This window comes from Dipodomys merriami, unplaced genomic scaffold (assembly GCF_024711535.1).
Source record: "Dipodomys merriami isolate MVZ:Mamm:240054 unplaced genomic scaffold, mDipMer1.0.p SCAF_9, whole genome shotgun sequence".
NCBI lineage: Eukaryota > Metazoa > Chordata > Mammalia > Rodentia > Heteromyidae > Dipodomys > Dipodomys merriami.
The window spans coordinates 38,364,944-38,389,725 of NW_027206512.1; the positions used below are offsets into that span (position 1 = coordinate 38,364,944).

The 24,782-nt window shown below is 38.5% G+C and overlaps 1 protein-coding gene across 2 annotated transcripts in view; it reads left to right on the forward strand.

Moving 5' to 3' along the window:
* Positions 1-24,782, forward strand: part of Corin (corin, serine peptidase) — a 195,747-nt gene that overhangs the window by 145,992 nt on the left and 24,973 nt on the right. For both annotated transcript variants that reach the window (XM_070012303.1, XM_070012304.1), the window contains 6 exons: positions 6,997-7,228; positions 9,754-9,899; positions 10,774-10,881; positions 16,444-16,557; positions 19,260-19,370; positions 20,661-20,790. In XM_070012303.1, coding sequence (XP_069868404.1) covers positions 6,997-7,228; positions 9,754-9,899; positions 10,774-10,881; positions 16,444-16,557; positions 19,260-19,370; positions 20,661-20,790 — 841 coding nt within the window. The remainder of the gene's footprint in view (positions 1-6,996; positions 7,229-9,753; positions 9,900-10,773; positions 10,882-16,443; positions 16,558-19,259; positions 19,371-20,660; positions 20,791-24,782) is intronic.

Genomic DNA, 24,782 nt, shown 5'->3' on the forward strand with positions numbered 1-24,782 from the left:
CTCACAATAAGAGAGAGAGAGAGAGAGAGAGAGAGAGAGAGAGAGAGAGAGAGAAGTGAGTTGAGGAGTTTGAGGGAGGAGGCTATTTCTAAGCCTCCAAGTGACAGGAGTTTGTGTTGCATGGCCACTAGTTAACTGTTGCCCGCCAGTGAGGTATTCAGCGCTCTGTAGTTCTCATATTTAGGATAGTTCCTTTTCTCTGTTGCTAGCCGTACAATACCAGAGACAAAGTAAGTTATAAAGAATTGAACTTTATGGTTCTGGTCCAAGCGTGAGAGGCTCTATGTGCGGCCATATATTTTTATAGGCAGAGTGCTAGTGCCACATGGATCTGATTCTCACCATCTCATGAAATATCATGCAGCCTTCCAGTGAGCCCCAAACATACACCAGATGGGATCCAGTTCTTAGTTAAACTCCTGAGGTGACACCAGTGAGTAACAACATGTTTACTATGACTGCTCTGGCAGCTGATTTCTAGTGGCTGCAGGAATAGGTGACTCTTCTAAAAATGGATGTGAAAAAGGTTTTATGTTCTTAGGTACATTTTAGATTATCAGACATGCTTACAATTAAAAGTGAACAAAAATCCAGAGACCATATCTGATGAAACAATGTACTTATAGGCCTTAAAGATCAGGGTCCTTGCAAGAAATAGCTTTTAGCAGTTTGTGTTACCCTGTCCAGTCAAAGCTCAGCATCATATGCACCTTTGTGTCCTATTGAGAAGTAAGATGCAGACATATCTTTGCATTAGGGGTTTGGAGCAAGGATGCAATTCATCTCAAATAACTCTCCCTTAGTGTGCGATCCAGGCATCTGGGAAATCCAGTGGAAAGAGCCATTCTTGGGCATGTCTCTCTCCATGTTTATCGTGGCCATGTGAGTCATGGTATGAATGTCAGGCCCCCAGGATACCCTCTATGTCTCCCATAGCATTTTTCTATCATTGCTTCTATGTGCCTACTCACACATTTTATTTCCTCTATACTCTAAGGCTCTTATTCAACAATGAAGCAGAGAAAGATATTTTTGCTCTGAATAACTTTCAATGGATCTATAGTTTTCTGGTCTCTCTTTGAAAGCTGAAAGGAACAAAATGTACAGAGGATATGGCAAGAAAATATCTAAGGTCAAACCTTGGTTGAATCTAAGGTTAAAACCTTTAGTCCTTGGGAGCAAATAATAGATGGGAGAAAAGATCTCTATGAAAGCATTCCCAATGAATAAGTGAGAAGAAAAGGACTGAATTTAATTTGAATATTAGTAGTGAGTGACACAACATGGGTCCAAGGATGAAGTACCTGCAACTACTGATATCACAGAAAGAAGGAAATTAGACACAATGTGACTTCTAACAAAACAAACAAACAAACATTACAACCACCTATCACCAGCCAAACGCAGGAAGCAGAGTCACCTGTCTATATTCAGCTGCCAGAGTTCAGGAAATAGATTATGTGAAGGCATGTGTAACTATCAGGGGTGTGCAACCAGCAAAATCCAAACTCCGCTACCCTCTAGGGGCTGAATCCTTGAGGTTTTTACTAGTAAAATCATTTAAAAAATACCTATGGGATTGAGAGAGCAATCTAGAGATTTTAAGAGTTAAAAGATAAAACAAGTTTTTTTTTTCAAATAGGCAAGCCTGAACTACAGTAATCAGGTAGTAGTTTCTACTTTTGTCATAAGACATTAAAGAAGAGCAAGAAAAGTGACAACTGTGACATGTATTGTTACTTTGGGGGAGAAAGAAGAAGATTGAGGTAGAATAGGTACATGGAGAAGTTTCTGGGCCTCGGTCAAGTATCAGTGTCTTGTTCTGGGCGTTGCTTACAATCATAAAGTTATGAAGATGTTCACATGATAATATTTCACCGGATTATTATAAATAATGGCAAAAGGAGTGTTAACATTTGAGGCAAAGAAGCATCTTTGAATATTATAGCTGGAACTGGATGCTGAAAAGTGACCTCTTGTCATGAAAATGACCATGACTGAATATATGACTTCCAGTGACTTCTGAATATTGCTTCATGACAGGGATGTAACATCTTTGAGTTTATACGCCCAACTTTAGGGTGAAGTTGAAAAGTTCATTCAGAACCTAAAAGGTGAAATATTGACATCTCACCAGGCTTCTTTTTTTTTTTTTTAATGGATGTTTATTTAACCTCATCCACAGTCAAGACACTTGAGCAGTTACTGAGGAAATTTGTGCAGAAAGCTCAGGTCTGTGAGCACCCTCCCATTTGTGGTGCGATCGCCCTCTAGTGGCCTTGTGAATCAGGCTCATGAGTGAGTTGCATGCTTAACAAATAAAAGTATATTGATGTCATATATCATAGATTTGAGGCTTGATAGGTATCTTGAGAGCTTAACTTGCTCAGCAAACTCTGAAAACCATCTTATGAAGGAATAAAACATAATATCCAACCAACTTTACCATCCTCAATAAAGATCTTCAAAATAATATATGCGCATTACTTAATGCTTTTTATCTCCCTTGGCTCTGAAATACTTTGAACTTAAATTTTTATCATAAATCCAAAGTGACACATTCTCCATGTTTCAAAAGATGGAAGAATTGTTTGTGCATTATGTCTTATTTTCGAAGAGGAAATACACTAATAACAAGTTAAATATTGATGGGATGGTAGGAAATAAAAAGAGGGGGACAAAAGACCACGTCAAAAATTAGTGTGAATCCAAACAAGACCACACTAAAGCTACCAGCACGACTATGTTTATTGCAGCATTATTTACGATAGCTAAGATATGGAACCAACCCAGATGCCCCTCAGTAGATGATGGATCAAGAAAATGTGGTATATATACACAATGGAATTCTATGCCTCCATCAGAAAGAATGTCATTGCCCCATATGTTAGGAAATGGAAAGACTTGGAAAAAATTATATTAAGTGAAGTAAGACTTGGAAAAAATTATATTAAGTGAAGTAAGCCAGGCCCAAAGAAACATAAGTCCCATGGTTCCCTTATTTGCAATATCTAGTATATGTCTGAGTCAAGCAGAAAAGGTCAGATAAGTTGATGTTAGGGAAATGAACCCTAGGATATGTATTCAAATGTTTTTTTTCTTTCATGCAATTGTTTCTCACACATTTATAAGATTATTTCTTTATTGCTTTGTATGTCCCTCTCCCATGATATAACCCCTGCTTTCAATGTATTTGATGTTGGTATAATTTGTGGAGGGGAAGGGGGAAAACAAATCATTTAACTAGGGATACAGGTGGACCCATTGCAACAATGAGATGTTCAAGTCGTTATGTCGAAAACTAACTTTACAACTTTGGTGCGGGGGCGGAGGGAGGATGGGAAGTGATGGGAAGGGGAAACAAAGGAGGAGGCTACAATGCTTGATAAGAAATGTACTCATTATCTTGCCCATGTAATTGTAACCCCTCTATACAGTATTTTCACAATAAAAAAATTAGTGTGAATGATCTAATTTTGTAAAATTATAAGTATATTAAAATACTGAAGATATATGCATTACAAACTTACGGTCAGGGATAAATAATGAAGCAACTAAAGCATAGAATAGCAATAATAGGAGAATAATAAGAATAACAAGAATGAGAATAAGAAAGAATAGTTTGATTATTCTTTGGCAAAAGCAACTAGAAACCTCTGTTTAAGTCTACAAAGGTCTGTGTGAACAATGTGAGCAGGGAAAGATTCGGAAAGACACAAGAAGGCATGAAAAGGGACAGGAAGGTCCAAGCCTCCCCCGTCAGCTTTGGGAGTTGATGGAAGGCATGAGGGAGATGATTTACTATTTCTTTCTGTTTCTGCTTCTTATTATGCACTGTTTCTTTCTTTTTAGTATTATTTTCATTTTTACAGGATACTTTTTTTGCAATCTGAAAAAAATGTTTAAATGGTTTTCTTTGTCTCCGTCTGGGGATATAATAATAAATTACTGTCACCCAGGTGGTTTGTAAGTATCAGCTGTTGAGTCTCATCCTTCTCAAGGCTGGCGGTGTGAGGTCAGGATGCACACACCCTCTGATTAGGAAGCCTGTGGGGTGGGGGTGGGCCACTTCTCATTGTGTCTTCACACAATGGAAAGAGGGTGGGAGGGTTCCCAAGGCTCCATTTGCAAGGTCATTAATCCCACTGAAGAAGGCTCTGCTTTCCTGACCTAATTATTTACCATAGACCCAATTCTAATAGTAACTCCTTGGGATTTAAAATATGAACTCTGGGGGTGAAAGGGCACAAACATTTAGCCCTCAACACTCCTCCACAAATCAAAGAATACAATAAACTGGGCCTTCCCTAGTTCCTCTTTTTTCATGTGTATGTGTGTGTGTGTGTGTGTGTGTGTGTGTGTGTGTGTGTGTGTGTGCTTATTGCTCAAGATTATGCCCAATTGCCAGCACGGGGCCTTCCCTAGGAAGTCGAGAGTGCAATTACACAGTCACACTTTGTTATTAATGTTTGCAATCTGGCCAGTGTGAGATTCCTTATGAACATAGCATCTGTGAAGGCCTCAGTTTCTTGCAATGAATAAGTAGTCTAGGGCTATTTTAATATTCCACACCAGCCCTTACTGAGGATCTATTCGCATGCATGCCACTTTTCTATCAAGTAAAAAAGTTTAATTCGAATAATTACTCTTAATAAGGCCTGGAGTCTTCAGTCTGCCTAGGCTAATTTTGCCAAGACACTTGTCTGCTTACCTGTCTCACTTCAGGGAATGTGGCACAAGCACTATGAACTCCCAGGAAACAGGCAGCCTCTACTGTACTTCACCAAACCTACTCTAAGCCTTCTACTCTTAAAGGAGTTCCTCTACTCTCAGTGGTTCCTTGAGTCACCTCTTCTCTGTCTTGTTTCTCTGTGCCTCTAGCATTTTGTTCAATAACATTGTCTGAGTAGGTTCAGGATGCTATCACAAAAATACCTTGCCAATGCCAGTGGCTCACGTTTGTAATCCGAGCTACTCAGGAGACTGAGAGCTGAGGATCATGATTTGAAGCCAGCCTGGGCAGGAAAATCCATAAGACTCATCTCCAGTTGACTGCCAAAAAGACAGATGTAGCACTGTGACTCAAATGGTAGAGCAACAGCCATGCAGGTGTTAAATGCTAAGGGACAATGCTCAGGCCAAGTTCAAGCCCCAGCGTCCATACACACATACCTATTATAAATTAAGTGCCTTATACAGCAATTTTTTGTGTTTCATAGTTCTGGGAGGCTGGGGTCCAAGATCAACGTGCCTGGGTGAGGATTTCCCTCCTTGTTTGCAGCCAAAATGCCTTCTTACTGTATCTGCACTTGGTGGATAGTGCAAAGGGTCTATTCTTGTCTCTTTGTGTTAGGATAGTACTATAGATGTAGTACTTCATTGAAATCTAATTTACCTCCAGAAGCCCCACCCCATATGCTACCCTGGTGGGGGGGCATGTGGCTTTGGAGACAAGGGAATCACAAGATTCAGACCAGGATATGCATTACCCTCGTCAGCTCAGACTTTTCCACAGCAACCAGCGTGTGCCATTTATTTCCCTCGCCAAGATTTTCTTAATGGCAGGATGAGCCTCTTTCATCACTTACGTTTTCATTGTCTAATATCCTTCTCCTCCTCATCTTTTCTTTCCTTCAGCCTGGCACTGTGTTGGGTAGGGTATACAGATTCTGAGATCAAGAATTAGTGTCATTTTTTCAAAAAAAAAAACCCTCAAAATTTCTGGGTACTTGTGGCTCATGTTTGTAATCCTAGTTGCTCAGGAGGCTAAGATATGAGGATCAAAGTTCAAGGCCAGCCCAGAAAGGAAAGGTTGTGAGACTCTTCTATTTCCAATGAACCATCAAAAGCCTAACATGGAGCTATTGCTCACATGGTAGAGCAACAGCCTTCAGTTGAAAAAGAAAAACCTAAAGGACAATGCCTGAGCCTTGAATTCAAGTGTTAGTACTGGCACAAAAACAAAAATGAAACAAACCATCCTCAAATTTGTGTGAGTAGGGGAGACAGTAAATATAAAACACAATAGAATATAACAAGTATAGAACAGTCACATGCTTAAGATACCAGGACACTCAGAAGAGACTCAGTCTAGGAGGAGAAATGTGAAGAGTGGTTAGCTCGGGAAACTTCCTGAAAGAGGTGTCCATACTGAGTCTGCCAAGCCATAGAGGAGACAAGTTGGTGGGAGACTAGAAAAGGGGAGTAAAAGGAAGCAGTCCTGGGCAGCTAGGAGCATGGTCCCATTGGAGGTTTCATTTTAGGCATGCCAAGAAAAGAGAGGCCAAATGGGGTACATCCAGTTCTTAAAATCACAGCATTGCTGGGTAACAGAATTCATACTCAGCAGAGACTTGCTGTTGGCAGAGTTACAGGTGGGAAGTTAAGGCTGTGGTTGAAGAAGGAGAAGCCCTGGTTTCTAAGCTTAAACATCTGGGTTTTGTCCTCATCAGCAAGAAGTCTCCAAGAGATGTCAGCCTCCTCCTACCCTGAGAAAGTTGTAGCCTTCGATTTCAGTCTATTGATCAACAATAAAGGGTGTAAGCAGAAGTTGTCTGTGTATTTAATTAAATTCATTGACTTTTTTAAATGGCCGTGAAGATAATAGGGTTTATTTGTTAGAAGTGATGAATTAATCAGAAGCAGGCAAATGGAAGTGAATAAAAACAATGATGGAAGGGAGTCATTTTGAGATAAGTTCAATCAAAGAAACGAATGAGAAAAGAACTGTGTAAAATGTGCATGCTGGGCACTGTGCTAGCTTTTCTAAACAGAAATGAATCTTAGCTCACCATGCACTTCATTAATCAACTTCCTCATGCTTTTGTTAATCCCAGAACAATGATATATAGTACTTGCATTTTAGTCTTAGCTACTCTAAAGACAAAAAGTAAAACACTTCAAGTTAGTATGAAGTTGTTTTTATCTGGGCAATTGGGAGGGGGGCAAAAAAAAAAAGGCAATTTATATGTGTATTTTGTTTGTTTTTATTGTCAGGTCAATGTGAACCAATTACCCTGGAACTTTGCATGAATCTGCCCTACAACCACACAAATTATCCAAATTACCTTGGCCATCAGACTCAAAAGGAAACCTCCATCAGCTGGGAATCTTCTCTCTTCCCCGCACTTGTTCAGACCAACTGTTACAAATACCTCATGTTTTTTGCTTGCACCATTTTGGTTCCAAAGTGTGATGTGAACACAGGCCAACGCATTCCCCCTTGCAGGTAAATTTCATCTAAAAACATAAGCAACTTGAAACAGTGATGAAAAGCAAAATAAAATTGGTGGGTTTCTCACAAGCATTTTTCACTTATCTCATGGACAATCAAAGGAGCAAAGAGTTACTTGAGTTTGGACAAAATAAACATTGCTTAGGAGCTCTAGACTTAACAAGTAACATGTGTAAGTGGGAAAGAAGTCAGAGTTGTAAACAAATAGTTGACTAGGTATTTACATTGATGACAGGTCACATGTTTTGATCAAATAAGATCACATGTATTTAATTTTGGTGGATCAAGAAGTGTTTTGTTTTGTTTTTTTTTAATATAAATTAGCTGGATGCTGGTAGCTCCCACCTATAATCCTTGCTACTCAGAAGGCTGAGATCTGAAGATTATGGTTCAAAGCCAGCCTGGGCAGAAAAGTCCCTGTGATACTCTTTTTTTGGTCCGGTCGTGGGGCCTGTACTCTGGGCCTGGGCACTGTCCCTCAGCTCTTCAGCTCAAGGCTAGCACTCTACCACTTGAGCCACAGTGCCACTTCCAGCTTTTTTCTTTTTGCTTATGTGGTGTTGAGGAATCGAACCCAGGGCCTCATGCATGCAAGGCAAGCGCTCTACCACTGAGCCACCTTCCCAGCCCCCTGTGAGACTCATCTCCAATTAACCACTCAAAAACCAGAAGTGGCGCTGTGGCTTAAAGTGGGAGAGCACTAGCCTTGAGCAAAAGAGCTCAGGCCTTGAGTTCAAGTCTCATGATTGACAAAAAAATAAAATTAAAAATTATTGCTGGGGGTGTGGCTTAGTGGTAGAGTTTAACATGTCCAAGCAAGGTCCTGGCTCAGTACCATTCTGTTCACAGACAAAGTTAAAAAATATTTTTCAGGGAGACAGGACACCTCCATGCCAACCTCACAGGTTGGAGGGAGATGAACATCACTGATATTTTCTGTCTGAATGAAACAAGATCAGCATTATAAGCCAGCAGCTTGGACCTGGGTCTGAGGAATATCCTGGGGCCAAGTCTGTTTCTATGGCTCTTATTGTCTGACTTTCAGCCCTAGATCTTCTCTAGCTGCTTTAGTAGCCTTAGGACCAATTGCTTAGTCTTTCTCAGACTCAGTTCCTTCACCTGATGACGGAAGTGAGCAAACAGTTGTTGGCTTTTTAGGAGAGCACATGAAATAAATGTTCATAAATGTGGATTGAAAGCTCTTTGATGCCCGATAGAGCTAGGAGGATAGCACAGAACACAATTGCTTATTGGTAGTATTTTTTCCCTCTTCTGCATCTTATGCTAAAGGTTATGGACAGAGACTTTGTACAGTATGGCTGCCCCAAAGGTGGTTGCTCTTTCCATCAGAGTTATTTTCCATCTTTTCTATCAGAGGTGCTGAACAGATGTGCTTGCCTACACATGAGTGGTGACTATAGAAACCAGATGTTGGGATCAGAAGTCACTTACGGCGTTAAGGAAAAGCAGTAATATCAATACAGTGGACAGCTAGGGAAATGATAAATGAAATGCTATCAAATGAATGGCAAAGTAGGGGCATCCATAGAGTGAGGACTGGAAACAATAAAATTCTAGAAAACTAACAAATGTGAAAATGGAGATGGTAAAACTTGACATTAACTCGTACAAAAATAATGCTGAAAGTTTCTGCAAATGCCTTTTAAGGTATTGCAAAAGAGGATCTACTCATTTTGTGTTGAAAAGTTATTTGTAAATCTCAGCCAGATTTTGCTAAATAAGATTAGTGGTGGTAGTGAATGATTTCTTTTAATAATACTGCACCAAGCCTTGTGTTTGATTTTATTTTCACATGCACATAAAATTTTCCCAATGCAACATTCCTTCCTGTAAAGATAAATTTACATCCAGATATTACCTACAGTTTTTAGAATGTGAGTTTCATATTAAAATGATTAAGGTAAGATTAATTCTGAGATGTTCTTCCATAAGCATTTTGGTGAGCTTTCTTTGGGAAACTTTAATTCTGTGCTTGGTTTGATTTGTACACCTTTCATCTTCAGTGACTCTCAATATGAATTTTATAGTTTGTTACTATTTATAAAAAAAAGTTAGGTGATGACAAAAATATGCTTATGAGTTCCTTATAGTTGTTTTTGCCCTCATCTTAACATGAAATTTAAAGATATATATATGAAAAAGAATAAATTATTGAGCCCTTACAATTGTTGTGTATCATTATGCTGTCTCGTACTCAAAACAACCTCTGGATTGAGGTAAGTAGCATTAGGGTTGTTGCCTGTGGCCAAATACCACACAGATATTGTCAAGATCAGCACCCCTTAGAGTAGGCATGCTCCATATTATTATTTCCATGTTACAGGGGAACAGGAAGAGAGTCACAGTATACTGTCCAGTATAAATAATCAGTAGTTGATTTAAATAACAGCAATGCATATATCCATATTTATATCATTGATATCTGTCAGATGCAGCCTAATGTATTCCTCTGATGGAACTCTTTCTGCCTCTAACATTGTTTTTCTTGCCCTTTGTAGAGCACTGTGTGAGCACTCTAAAGAACGCTGTGAGTCTGTTCTTGGGATTGTGGGTTTACAATGGCCTGAAGACACAGATTGCAATCAATTTCCAGTGGAAAATTCAGACAATCAAACTTGCCTAATGCCTGATGCAGATGTACAAGGTTAATTTTCAATTTAATTGCTGTGGGGTACTGAACACAGATAAGCATAGCACGCACCTTTTGCAGTCTATGTTTGTGTTTTTCTATTTAGGAACCAACCAGGCTGTGTGGGTGAGTGAATCTCTGGTTTGAATTGCACTGAAAACATCGGTGCCCTTCTGGTACACAGTTATTTTACAAATAAATAATTTTAAGTGATAAAAACAATACAGGCTAGATACGAGTTAGCTGTGGGCTCAGTATTCCATCTGTTTATCCTTTTAAGCATGCTGCTCACAAAGGTGGTTATTGGTGAAGGTTCCTTGCATACCAGAGGTCCTGAAGGGAATGGTGACGAACAAGCCTTGATCCCACCAAGTACAAAGTATTTTGAAGTCTTGGAAATGTAGGCTTCTTAAGTAGAGAAATAGAATTGGGGGCCATCACTCATCACAGAATGACACATTGAAAGCAGCTGTGTGGTTAAGGTCACAGGCTCCACAGTATTTCAAGCACTGGCAGCTGTGAGGTTGTCCATTAAGAAGATAATCACTGTTAGCACCTACAGGAAATGTACTCATGACCTTACTCATGTAACTGTAACCCCTCTGTAAAGTATTTCACAATAAAAAACATATTTAAAAAAGAAAAATAAAGAAGATAATCACTGGAAAGCACAGAAGTGTTGATCTGGAAAGATGATATCAAGATGAAGGAGAAAAAAAATGCTGATTGGCAGACAGAAAAAAGCCAAGTAAACTTAGCCGTTTTAGCTCTGGGAAGGTCTATCTTACCTTCTGTCCTAGCAGCTCAACAACAGCCCACATGTAAATAGATGAGCTTGGTGAAGGTTTAGGGAGTTTCCGTCCTGTAAGTGTTACATTGTTTTGAACAGAATGCTCACCTACTCACTTCAAGTGCCATTCCGGACGGTGCATTCTGGCTTCCAGAAGATGTGATGGTCAGGATGATTGTGACGATGACAGCGATGAAGAAAACTGTGGTATGTATGTGACATGGAACTCTCGTGATTGTAAAGTAGTAAAATAAGCTGAAACGAAATAACTGTGTTAAAAATATAAACTGCCCACTTGCAGTAAATAGTGACTAGGATAGAATGCTAATGCTTTTAACTTCTGAAAGTGTGAATAGTGGACAAGGGTTGAGGTTTTTCTCTGGTAATACTTTTTCCTAACACAACTTATTGCTGTTCATTTCTTTGTGATCTTTCTATAAAAAAATACATCAAAATTCACTTATTGTCACTTACATAAATGGATTTTTGAGAATGTATTATATTGATTCTCTTAACAACTTGAAAGAGTTATGTGTTCTGAGATGTAATTTAGAATGGATTACTTTAGATGATTTCAAGAGATTGCACGATTTTCTGTTGTATTAGTAGGCTTCAATTTGCAGTAGAGGAATAAATATCTGAGAAATGCAGAACTTAAGCTCTAAAAATCAGCCTTGCAAAGACTAACCATTCTGTGTGACCTTAGTCAAAGGACTTATAGCATAAGGATTCAATTCTGTTAACATATCAAGTTTCTGGTTAATGAATTTTCATCAGTATTTAAGGTCACACAAGAGAATATCAGAGTGATGCTTCTATTTATAACCTTGATGACACATGTTCAAACAGATAATAAAAGGTTAATCGTCTTTATTATTAAAATATAAATTAATTATCTGGCTTATAGTCAAAATAATAGTGTCTTTGCAAACAGATAGTGACATGCAAACAGACATCTAAATACATTAAGAAAGAGTTCAGACAACAGCATTCAAATTTAATTGGAATTCATTTTCATACTTTGTCTTATTTGATCTCTTGTCAAAAGAGATAATATCCTTCTTGCTTCTTGCTATTGAGCTCCAAAATCACCATTGGCAAAGCTAGAAAGGCCAGTGGTGATTTAAATGGATTTTAAATCTCATAGTATTTCCTTGTAAACCTTGATTCCTCTCCTTGTAAGCTCAAAATATGTCAGGAAATCGACAAGGAGCAATACTTTTTAATAAATGGAATAAACAAAATGATTGAGGGGATTTCCAAAGCCTAGCCCAGCTCTGATTATTTCGGTTGTCATGCACCAAAATAAAATTGACACTATTTATTGGACATACATAGGGCAATACATCTTTTGAGATCATTTTATTCTTTTGGCCTTTGAGGTATGAAATATTGCTTTACTTCCCAAATGCAATTTCTGTAGTAGACATTGCCCTTCTGGTCTAAACAAATGTCATACACAATCAACTAAGATCCTATCAACCACTATAAATGTGGACAAGGGCATCTTCTGGAAAGTTATAGATGTCAGAGTGTTGGTATAATAACCAGGGGTAATTTCTCTATGGAAGACCAGATATTATTTTGAGAAATTAGTGTTATTCACTTCTTTATAATCTTTCTGTCAAAAATAAATAAAAATTCACTTACTGTCAGTTACATAAATGGGTTTGGGGGAATGTATTGTATTTGGTCACTTCACAGCTTTGATTTGGTATATGTTCTGAGATGCAATTTAAAATGGAGAGGTGGCAGGATTTTCTGTAGTTTAGCTAGGCCTCAATTTGCTGTGGAAGGAAAAAATATCTGAGAAATGCAAAATCTTAGTTTTAAAACTCAGCCTTGCCAAGGCTGGCCATTCTGTATTCTAGAATGCATTATACAAAGAAAAAGAAGTTCAGCCGGGCACTGGTGGCTCATGCCTGTAATCCTTGCTACTCAGAAGGCTGAGATCTGAGGATCACGGTTCAAAGCAGCCCGGACAGGAAAAGTCCATGAGACTCTTTATCTCCAATAAACAATTCAGAAAACTGGAAGTAGTGCTGTGGCTCAAGTGGTAGAGCACTAGCCTTGAGCTGAAGAGCTCAGGGACAGTGCCCAGGCCCAGAGTAAAAAAAAAAAAAAAAGTTCAAAGGACTATAACATTGTATAAGGATTCCATTATGCTCAAATATCAAGTTTCTGGTTAATAAATTTTCATCAGTACTATAAGTCACGCAAGAGAATATCAAAACAAGAAGTTAAATTACCTAATCTCTAACATTCAAAATATTGGTACCACCATTGAGAGCTCTAGGAACAATGAATAAGAAATCAATACAGGTGGAGTTAAATGAATCCTTCCAACAGTAGCAATGTGTGAGACATTTCTCATTGAATTTTCCAAAGGAATTTATGATATAAATTTTAAACATGTCCCTTGGGGACATACATGTGCACTTGAATAGGCTTGTCCAGTGTCCTGGGTGACCACACCCCCTATAACCAAATAAGGAAGTCAAGTTGACAGAGACCTGTCAGAGGAAGTAGTAGGTCATCTACTTCCTCTTTTGCTGTCTGTTTTCATAGGCATACCATTTAGTAATGCACCAACAGCTCCAGCAAAGGTGGATTACATTCATTTTTTTCATATCTTTTGACCTTCATTAGCTCTTGGGCTTTACTAGGTAATATAATGGTTAACTATTCAATCATGAATGGGAGCTTTCTCAGAATTTTTAACAGTGTTACTGGGTTTTTTTCCCTTTACAATGTGTTTATTTTGCTTTGTGTTTTTTTTTTTTTAGTACTGTAGAGCTGGAAGATGTGGTTACCAAAACAACTTATAAAAATACTTTAAAAATATATTCAGAACAGTTTAGTGATAAGCAACCATCTTCTTAAATGTCTTCTCTCATGGTAAAAGTTGGTTGCTCTGATTGTATACTGGCTCATATAAACAAGAGCAGAAAAGCTTGTCAGTACCAGGAATATTTCTAATGATAGTTGAAGAACTTTGCCAGCCTGAAGGCATTAGCACAGTATTGATTTACAGAAGAACAGCCTTATAGACAAGACAAGGATCCACAAAGCCAGCCCTGTGTTAACAGAGAAGTACTCCTTTGCGTTATAGGATTATGGGCTTGTCTGTAATTAAACATATCCTTGCCTAGACTGGCTTTGTACTAGAATCTTCCTATCTTATAGCCTCTTGATTAGCTAAGGTTATAGCTATGAGCCACTGGCACCTAGCAAAATACATCATTACATGAATACACTTCATAGGTACTCATTGGTCCTTATTCTGAATAAAAGGGTGAAGAAAGATAGTCACAAAACAATTAATTCAGTACCATTCCATACCTTTCTATTTATCTTCCAATTATAAACTGCTTTTGACAACTACCTTTGGTTTTTCTTAGCCTCAAAAAATAAAAATAGAAATTTAAAATATAACCTGAACCATTTCTGAGAGTTAAAATCCTCATAACATGTATTCAAAACTCTTTGATACATGTACGTTTTATAGCTTCATTATGGGAAGAATTGAAAACAGATAGTAAATGAATGCTAATAGAATACCCACTTAATAATTACAGACATTGGGCTGGGAATGTGGCTTGCCTAGCATGCATGAAACCCTGGGATTCATTCCTCAGTACCACATACACAGAAGAAGCCGGAAGTGGTGCTGAGCTCAAGTGGTAGAGTGCTAGCCTTGAGCAAAAGAAGCTCAGGGACAGTGCCCAGGCCCTGAGTTCAAGCCCTGCGATGGCAAAAAAAAAATTACACACATCCTTTGTAGCAGGCATTATTGTTACTGTTAGAATGATCAAAACTGGGGTGCAGAGAAGTTGAGAAATGAACGCAAAGCTTTCACACAAAGCAAGGGAATCTAGGCTTAATTCAGTAATGGTAGTCGAGGTGTACTTCCTTTATTTCTCCCACCAAAGCACATTACATGTTCTCATGGTAGAAAGTTCTTCAACTAAAGGCTGGGACCTGTATCCCATCTGGACCTTCCTCCACAGGGATATTTACAGACACTTATTTCATTTATTTAGTACTTAGTTTTCTCACATAAGTGATAACTACATTAATGTTATGGTATTACTATAAGCATTAAAAATAATAACTACAATATGGCTATGGAGTGGAAAATAAATGTTAATCTTTTAGTGTCATTGTTTTTATTTGTGAAGATACAATTTAGAAGGTCTTTTGCTTCATATGACCTTTTTCTGTGGTCTACTAGCAGCAATTCTTTCCAAAGGTCCAAATTCTTCCTCCTCTTTGGAAAGTTCCCATGAACCCCCACTATTCCCCCTAGCACTTGTGTTGTGTGCAGGTAAGAAGCCCTTGAAGCTGGGTGGCACTGTGGGATGTTAGAGCTCTTTTCAATTTGCTTTGTACTCTGGTACAATCTGCAGAACAAGTTTGGCAGGAGCTGGGTCACTGAGGGAAACTGTAGCCTCCTTCTCAGATCTCTAAAGAACATTATTCTCAGAACATTGCAGATAACATCTGTTCTCCTCTGCCAGCTGAAATCTCAAGTAATAATGCCCACGAGTCCTTGCCATTGATGTCTCTGTGCCCAAGGACACTCTAGAGAAGGAATCTCAATCTTGATTTCTTATGTCTTTGATTGGTGGCACACTCTAAATCTCATTTTAGCTCTGAAAAATTCTCTTCTGGAGACCTACTTCAGTTATGGTCCTGAATAAGGATTTTCCCCTTCATAATTGATTCTCAGAAATCTGAGTCAACGAGCTACTAAAGTTCTTTGAATTATTTGTACTTTGCCAGATGAGAAATGACATTTTTAAGACAGCCCTCATTTGATCACTGCTTTACATTTCATGTCCCTGAAAATAAATTATCTTCTCCTGGGAATCAGAGATACATTGTTCCTTACATGAAGTGAAATTCTATTTGAAATACTCATAGGTTAAGGACCCACTGCCTACTAGACACACTATTCTAAGCAGGAATGTGAAGGATGCTCAAAGTTCAATGCTATGTGGTTAATACTTTACAATCCTCATAGCCTGCCAAGGCTATGACTCTGACTAGAATGACTAGAATACATTAGACTCTTGGCATATAAAATTCACTGTATGTGCATCAAATGGCATTTTGTTAATGTTCTTTAAAGTCCTTGTAAAGTGCCTTCTATTACTTAGCCAAATTACAATTTAAGTTACAGACTTCAATTCCAAAACTATGTTATTCCTCATTCTAATTGAGAACATGTTCAACCTTCGATCTCTGACCACCATGGAGTCAGTGGCTGCTGATCTTAAATTAGTTGTATAAATTTTCAGCAGAAGAGAAGCCTCTTTCACATACAGATGATCTCTTAGTACACTGAAATTAGAATTGAAGATTGCATGCATTAGATCTCTAGGCTTTGGCATATTTGCTTTAAAGCATAACTCGTTTCATAGAGAAGTCTTTCATGTTGGCAAATTGACTCAGAAGGCAAAACTAACAGCTAGGGTTGATGTTGACTTAGAGTTGCTTTTTCATTTTTCTCCCTCCTTTCCTAGATGTTGATTTTTAGCTTAAAATAAAGAGCTGTGCTATTTATGGTGCAGGATGGAGGTGGTTGGTTGTTTCTACTTTCAAAATTACACTGTTCGTTCACTGGAGTATACACAGGTATCAATACTCTTTAAGGAAAAGGAAGTCATTCTTTGATGTTGTAAATTTTCTACATTGCTTAGCGAAATCTCACCACCATTCTAATCTGCACATCTATAGCAAAGAACCATTTTCTTCTGTCTGCAGGTTGTAAGGAAAGGGAGCTTTGGGAATGTCCAATCAGCAAGCAATGTGTGAAGCACGCAGTGATCTGTGACGGGTTCCCAGACTGTCCCGACAGCATGGATGAGAAGAATTGCTGTAAGTGCTTCTGAAAGGATCCATCACATCCATCCCAGGGGACCACGCGGAGGCAGGCAGGCACAGGAGAAAGATTTTTACAAGGTTTATTAGAGGAGCCATATTTCTCCCGGAGAGAGAGTATGGCAGGCTCCGCTATCTAGGTAGCAGCAGGGTCTGAGGGTAGGAGAGGTAGATGGGAGCTCAGGTGGGCCTGGGTGGAGAGAGGGAGGGGCCAGCTGTATGGCGGGAACTCCAGGAATGGGAGGAGCTCAGGTCTGGGTGGAGCTGAGGACCAAACACAATGTTTCTGTTTTAGATGCTATTACCTCACTTTGAATACAAATTAGAAATGTTACAATATGTTTCCGATGCTTTTAGCTTATTCAGACCTTTAGCCAAACCTCTCCCAGTGGATATGCACCAAGAAAATAATCAAAAGCACCTAAAATATTATTCTAATATTCTTTATTATTCAACATTATTCTAATATTCTTTATAAGATGAACATAATATAATATAGTATAATCAGAGTAAAGAGGAGTGTTTTCTGCTGTAGATCTTTTTTGGGATTCATTACTGTAAGAAAACGTAACTTATAAAGAAGAAACATTATTTATTTTTATGTTGGTGGTGGGGCTTGAACTCAAGGTGGAGGTGTTGTCCCTGAGCCTCTTTGTGCTCAAGGCTAGTGCTTTATCTCTTGAGACACAGCACCACCTCTGTATTCCTAGTGGTTAATTGAAGATAAGAGTCTTATGGGGACTTTCCTGCATGGGCTGGCTTTGGTCCTGTGGTGAAGCAGCACACCCTGGCAGGAAACCCATAGCACCCATTCATATCATGGGTGCAAAGAAGAAGAGGAAATGCCAAGGCTCCCAGTGTCTCCTTGAAAGTGTGAAGATTTCCCACTAGCCTGCTTCTTTGTAGTTCTAACAATACGACAGAGTGCAAACCAAACTTTAACAAATGAGTTTTGGAGGATACTTACCCTATCTATAGCATTGTATATAACAAAAATATACCATTTTATAGCCATGCATGCTGGCTCGGGCCTGTAATTCTAGCTACTTTATTGACAGAGATAGTGGGATCATAGTACAAGCCTAGCCCAGGCCAAAAAAAAAAATGTTTGACCAATGGCTAGGTTCAGTGGTCTGCACCTGTTGTCACAATAATGCAGGGAGGCAGAAATAGGAGGATTACAGTCCAGGCTGGCTTAGGCATCGATAAATAAACAAAGCCAAAAGAGTTGGGGGTTATGATTTAAACAATAGAGTGCCTGGAAGTGCAAAGTCCTGATCTATGTATGTATATGCATAATTACGTGCACAATTGGCCTGAATTTCAAAAGTACATGCACACATATTCATAGGAAAATATCTAAAAATCACAAGGAGTTTGCAATTAAAATGTCTGCGTGGTGGGATTATTATACTTTTGTACTTTTAAATCTTTTTTTAAATGTCTTATTGAGTAGCCATTATCTTTAGAACCAGAAAAACAATATGATATTTCTCAAAATATTTTACTTCCCAGTAACAGAAGGCCCAACTATTACTGATGGTACTTATTACCTTGTACTCTCATGTGTAGTCACATATGGATTTTGTTGTCCTATGAGAAGTAAACATAGGGTGAATTCTTGAGGCTCTAGGTGGGAATCCACACTTCATGACTTTTTTGTTTAAGCTTGACCCCAGGCTGGTTGGTTGCAAGCCAAGAGCCCCTGCTACCATGTTTCCTTCATCTCATCCAGTAGGAAGGGCAGAGAATTTTGCTCCTATCTCTGGAACATTACTAAAGCATTTTGGGAAGAGTTACAGCAGTGAGGAACAGTTGGAAGCCTTTGTGTAGATTACAAAAGGCATCCCTACAAACAACTGAATTCCAAGAAAGCAGCTCCATGCAGGGAGAACTAATTAGAGGAAGATGTTCTTTTCTCCTGTCTTTTCTCGGGTCCCAGGCTAGGGCACAGGGCCTTGGTCAGCAGAGTGTGGATAGAAACTATTCAACAAAGCACCATCCACAGAGCCATCCACCAAAGTCCCCCCTGCTGGATCACAGTTAGTCCTAGACTAATAATTATTCTCTACAATGAATAATATAATCAGAGCAATGCCATGACAATCTTAAACTAATCAGGATTTTCCTCTAAGGCTGGGGATGATGGGAGTGGAGCCCTGACCCAAATCAGATTTCCTTAAAAAAAAAAAAAGAGGAAGAAAGGAAATGAATGCTAAATAGGCAATCAAGGAGATTTACAATGATTTTCTTAAATTCAGAAGAAAATTATATATATATACATATATATATATATGACTAAGAGAGTAATTTACTAGTAGAGTTCATTTTTTAAAAAAAAGAATAGAACTTGTTTTATTCTTGTGGTGCTTTAGTCTCTGAAGTACTCTTTCTATAGCCATGCAAATTTTAACCTTATTCTCTGGCCCTTGATGTTTCTGTTGCAATGAGTACCATTTTGTTTTTTTCAATCTGATTGTTAGAACTAGAGAATTTGAAGACAGTTTAATCCTATTTGGATGAGTTTGTTCATTACATTCTACAGGTTCTGTTACTTTCTTTGTCTATGTTTGGTGGCCTTTATGACCATAATATACTTATCTTGTCACACTCCTGCTGGCAAAGGAGAATATGTGTTAGTGACAGTCACACTTATTCCCAAATGTTTCACTCTTCTCTTTTCTTGCCTCCACTGCCAGCATTTTGCCAAGAAGATGAACTGGAATGTGCCACCCATGAGTGCTTGTCACATGACCGGTGGTGTGATGGGAAAGCAGACTGCTCAGACAGTTCGGATGAATGGGACTGTGGTAAGCGGCCCACTTCTGCCATCTGTGGAATTCTTGCATGCCTGTCAGCCATTGAAGCTAAATGAGTCTCAGATCACTTCACAAATTTCCCTAACCAAGTTCATCTAGTTACTTAATGGTTACAAAACCTAACAATGGTGACTCATGGGTGCTATTTCCAAGTCACAGAAAATTGCCCCCAAGTTACTATTCTATTTGAAACGTCTATATTATATGCATAACATTTGGGGTTCAAGATTTTTGAATCCATCTTATTTCTGGAATAGGATTTTAAAACTCATTATTATCACTCAGCTTTAATAGTGATCAATATTCTGACACTCTTGGATCAATTACACATCTTGGACTAGTATTAAAAATGTCTAGTTTAGGGGCTGGGAAGGTGGCTCAGTGGTAGAGCACTTGCCTTGCATGCTCGAGGCCCTGGGTTCGATTCCTCAGCACCACATAAGAAAAAAGCCGGAAGTGGCGCTGTGGCTCAAGTGGTAGAGTGCTAGCCTTGAGCTGAAGAGCTGAGGGACAGCGCCCAGGCCCAGAGTTCAGGCCCCACGACTGGACCAAAAAAAAAAAATGTCCTGTTTAAAAAGGCCTGGTTTGTGTTATTGTGCCATGTCCAGACAGGACTTCTCCCTACCCAGGTCCTTTCACAGACAGGACCTGAGGCATCTCCTATGAGAACTGCCAGTGTGGCACTTTGTCATCTTGAGTTACCTGATTATTTCCCTCACCCTCATCCATCACTCTTCTCACTTTGTCGTTGGTGTCATCCATCCAAATCATGATTCCCCTGTGTGTTGTAATCAATTACGTAGTGTTTCACAAATGGTCCATGTCTGCCAAAGTGCAGAGACTTTTCTTTTATAAAACAGAAATGAGTGCATGTCCCATATTAATTCTAAATCAGTGTTGCTGTTACATATTTGCATTCTCCTATGCTTTCTCCAAGGGAAATGAATGGAGTTACAAATGGCTCCTTATAATTAATTATATAAACCTCTCGGTAAATGGGCTCTGCCTTTGGGCCATCTCCTAACTCATAAAGGAAAGCCAAGAACTGCTTGTCTTCTTCACAAAAGTCTATACTTTTTTTGAGGACATTTCTAATTTTTTTTTCAATTGTCTATCACTCAGAGTACAGCAATGATTTTTATCTGGTGAGTTCTCACCAAATGATTCGTAACTAAAACAAAGAATAAATATATGCTATTGGAGCAAGCCTGTACGAAGTTGTCCTTTGGTCTTAGGAGAAGAAATGTTTCTAATTTGGGCTTCCCCCTTTTATTTCCCCAGTGAGCCTCTCTAAAAATGTGAACTCCTCTTCATTCCTGACTGTTCACAGATCTGCGACAGAATACCACGTGTGTGCGGATGGCTGGCAGGAGACATTGAGTCAGCTGGCCTGCAGGCAGATGGGTTTAGGGTAAGGTCAGTAGTTTGTAGCACTGATGGATTTCTCAGGGCTTTGTGGAAACTTGGCAGTAATATTTTCCTTATGCAGGCATAGCAAGTTAGTGCTCTCAAACAAGCGCCCTCTGGCCCAGGAAATGAATCAGGTATGAGGGCCTCATCTAATTACAGGCACCTGCTCTGAAGAGCAAAGGATGAAAGTCTACTTTGATGAAATCTCTAAAAGTAAATGCAGTAATTGTATTTTAAGTACTTCTGAAATGAAATACTTCCATTTTTTATATTAAAAAAAAGCATTAAGATCGTTTCCTCCACGGAATTTGGATGGGAAAGTCTTACAATTATCCTCCAAAAGGTTATTGAAAATTCCTTTTAAGCAACACATGTTTTTTAATAAGTTGTGATAGAACTTGAAGTTGCTGGCATTCTCTGTTTAATAGAGGAACTGCAAATCAAGAAATAATTCACACCAGTTTTGCTCTTCAGTAGAACTCTGGATTTCACAGTAACCGACTGAAATAGTTTGAAGTTTATAAACTTGCTATTTTGTGAAGTTTTCTTTTTCCAGTTTTGCTGGAAAAAGCAATCATTTGCAATGATTTAGAATATATATGTGTAAAATTATGTTAATTATTTTATTGTACCATATTAGCTTATTTATAGCAATGATATATGTGAGGTTATTTGGGAAAGATAGGAATGAAATAAATAAAAAGATAGTGCATTGCTGGGCTCTGGTGGCTTACACCAATAATCCTAGCTGCTCAGGAGACTGAGATCTGAGGACCAGGGTTCGAAGCCAGACTGGACAGAAAAGGTTGTGAGACTCCTATCTCCAATTAAGGAGTAGAAAGGCTAGAAATATAGCTGTGGCTCAAGTAGTAGAGTGCTAGCCTTGAGCAAAAAAGCTCAAGGACAACACCCAGACCCAGGGGTCAAGCCCCAGGACTGGCAAAAAAACAAAAATAAAAAATATACAAACAAAAAACTAGTAAGTTATAAAACTCTAGATGAAAAACAAAGTAATCAACAGTCAGAGAGTCCATGGATTCTCAGAATCTGTTGCACAAATTTGAGACAATTTTACAATAATGAACCAATCAACTCTGGGATAGTAAATAGGGACACAATGTTGTTATTCCAGGAATTATATCACTCCCAGCATCTTGAGAACTTTCTTCCATTTACTGACCCACATCTTTGAAAACTTGAGCAATTGATACTAATCTAATAAAACATTGTCAGAATGAAAAAAATTGTGTTTGTCAGGATCCATTAAGTTATTCTCCATTTTTACAACTTCCTGAAATGGGGTATGATTGTAATCAAAGATAAATGAAAAGCTTTCAAATGTGCCTGTTTTGATCTTTCCTTTCACTGAGACCCAAAGTTATTTCTTAATTTGAAACTGTATTACACAACTATAGACAACCCTATTGAGAGTTTGGAAGGAAAGTTGGAATTACATAAATTTTGCAACCAAAAATGTCCTCCAGTGAATATAACTGGTTTATAGCAAGTAGAAGGGGTCTTGCTTACAATCTACTTCCTTTTGATTTTCCTTTTTACACATTGGCTTATTGTTATTGTGGTAAATAAGTACAATGAAAACCTCACCATTTTAACAATTTCAATGTGTACGATTCAATGGCACTTTAGAGTATGGACAGGGTTGTGTGGCCATCAGTAGATCTCTGCCATCTTCAGCATTTCCAAAGGAAACTAAGAGTGAGACAAGCCATGCTCAGACAGACAGATGGCAAGTGTTTTCTTTATCATGTGGAAACCAGGTCTATACACTGGGCATGGTAACTTACATAGGATTCTAGGCATTTACACCCAAAAAGTCCGACTAAAGGAGGATAACCTTATGGGAGGAACCCCAAAGCATAACTCCTCAGAACAGTTAAAGTACTATTTATTGAAATGAATTCTAGGAAATAGAAAAATGTTGTTGGTGGTAGTAATGGTGGTTGTTTATTTTTGCTTTTTTTTTTTTTGCATTTTTTGAGGGTTCAAAGCAGGGGCACAGAAAAGAAGGGAGGAAGAGTGAACAAATGCAGTCATGGTATTCAGTACATACTATGTGGAAAATGAACTGAGAAACGTGTAAACAGGGATAGAAGCGGGAGAATGGGGGAAAGCAAGGGAAGGGGTGACATTGTCCAAAAAAGAAATGTACTCATTACCTGACTTAGGAAATGGTAACCCCTCTGTATAACACCTTAATAAGAACAATAAAATTAAATTTTACAGAAGGAAACTAAGTGCCTATTATTATACATCCAGTCCTGGACCCAACCCTAGGTCCAGGTACCCAGTGATCTGTTGTCTGTCTACAAGGATTTGCCCATTCTGGGTCTTTCCATATAAAATATAGCAAACAACATGTAATTTTTTTTTGTTCTGGCCAATGTAAGCATTGGCATTCTAGTATGTGTCAATACTTCAACACTGTTTATTACTGCATGATCATTTATCCTTTCAGAATTTGAGTTTTTTCCATCTTTGATTATTTCTTTACTTCCTTTGCTCTATGTTGTTAATATACTCGGAAAATGAAATTTCAATATTTAAACTATATTTTAATATTTAAAATTGAAGTGGATACATAGGTATTCTAATTTTAGACAACTTGATGACACTGAATTGCTAGGAAAATCTGATTTGGATCTGTAGTTGGGAAACCATAATTATCATTGTACAGAGTGAAAAAATGGACAGACGAATAATGTTAAACTTTTAAAGAAATAAGTACTAGTATTTTTGTACTTTGTTGTCTTCAAGTTTTGACAGTTTGAGTTGTTCATGCATTGACAAATATCTGTACAGCTATGCACAACTAAGAATGATGACAATGGGTAAAAGAGACCAAATTACTGCTGTGGGGATGGACTGCTTAGGATACCACTCTTTACCAGAGTCTCAGGAAATAAGCTGCTGGGCTTCTAATCCACAATTCCACACTGATGCTTCAAAACAAACCACTCTAACCCCCTACCTTTGCAATATTTCTATGTCCTTAACAGAAGAGTCAGCCTGGCCACAATTGGTCTATACTTCAACTGACAGTGAGCAGATGGCTTTCCTTCTTAATTTCCAGAATATCTACTATACAGATTTGACTTTATGCTTTTAAGCTTATTTCTTTTTTGGGAGGGGTCCAGTCGTGGGGCCTGAACTCTGGGCCTGGGTGCTGTCCCTCAGCTCTTCAGCTCAAGGCTAGTGCTCTACCATTTGAGCCACAGCGCCACTTCGAGCTTTTTTCTTTTTGCTTATATGGTGCTGAGGAATCGAATCCAGGGCCTCATGCATGCAAGGCAAGCACTTTACCACTGGGCCACCTTCCCAGCCCCTTTTAAGCTTATTTCTTCATTAAAAACTTTAAAAGCAACTTTTAAGCTTTAACAGACTAAGAGCAATCCTGGAATAATTCTTCAGTATCCCTTTGTAAAATATAAATTTATGGTCATTATTAAGATGTTGTACAGAAGGGTTACCATTTCATAAGTCAGGTAAATGAGTACATTTTATTTTTGGACAATGTTACCCCTTCCTTCTCTTTTCCCCAGTTTCACCCTCCAATCCCTGTTCACAAGTTGTATAGTTTATTTCCCACATAGTGTATACTGAATACCATGATTGCATTTGCTTACCCTTCCTCTCTCCCTTTTTAAGCCTCCCATTCATCCCAAAGAGACAAAACAAAACAAAACCCCAAAGCAAAACCAATCACCTCCACCTCAAACAACAACAACAAAAATCTCTTGTTCCTATATCCTGGAATTTGTTTTAAATGTTCAGAGGAGTTACACCTTTGGGTTCCTCCTCTAATAATATCTTCCTTTAGTCTGACCCCTTTTTGTTTTGGAGTATCTGCTTATGGGCCTAATATTATGTGAGGCCTTGTGAAGGATTCCACTGATATACTTCTATGCTAGAGGAAGTTGGTTAAAAATGCAAATGCTCTCTTCAGACCCAAATTATCCCTGCTTTGTCCTATAG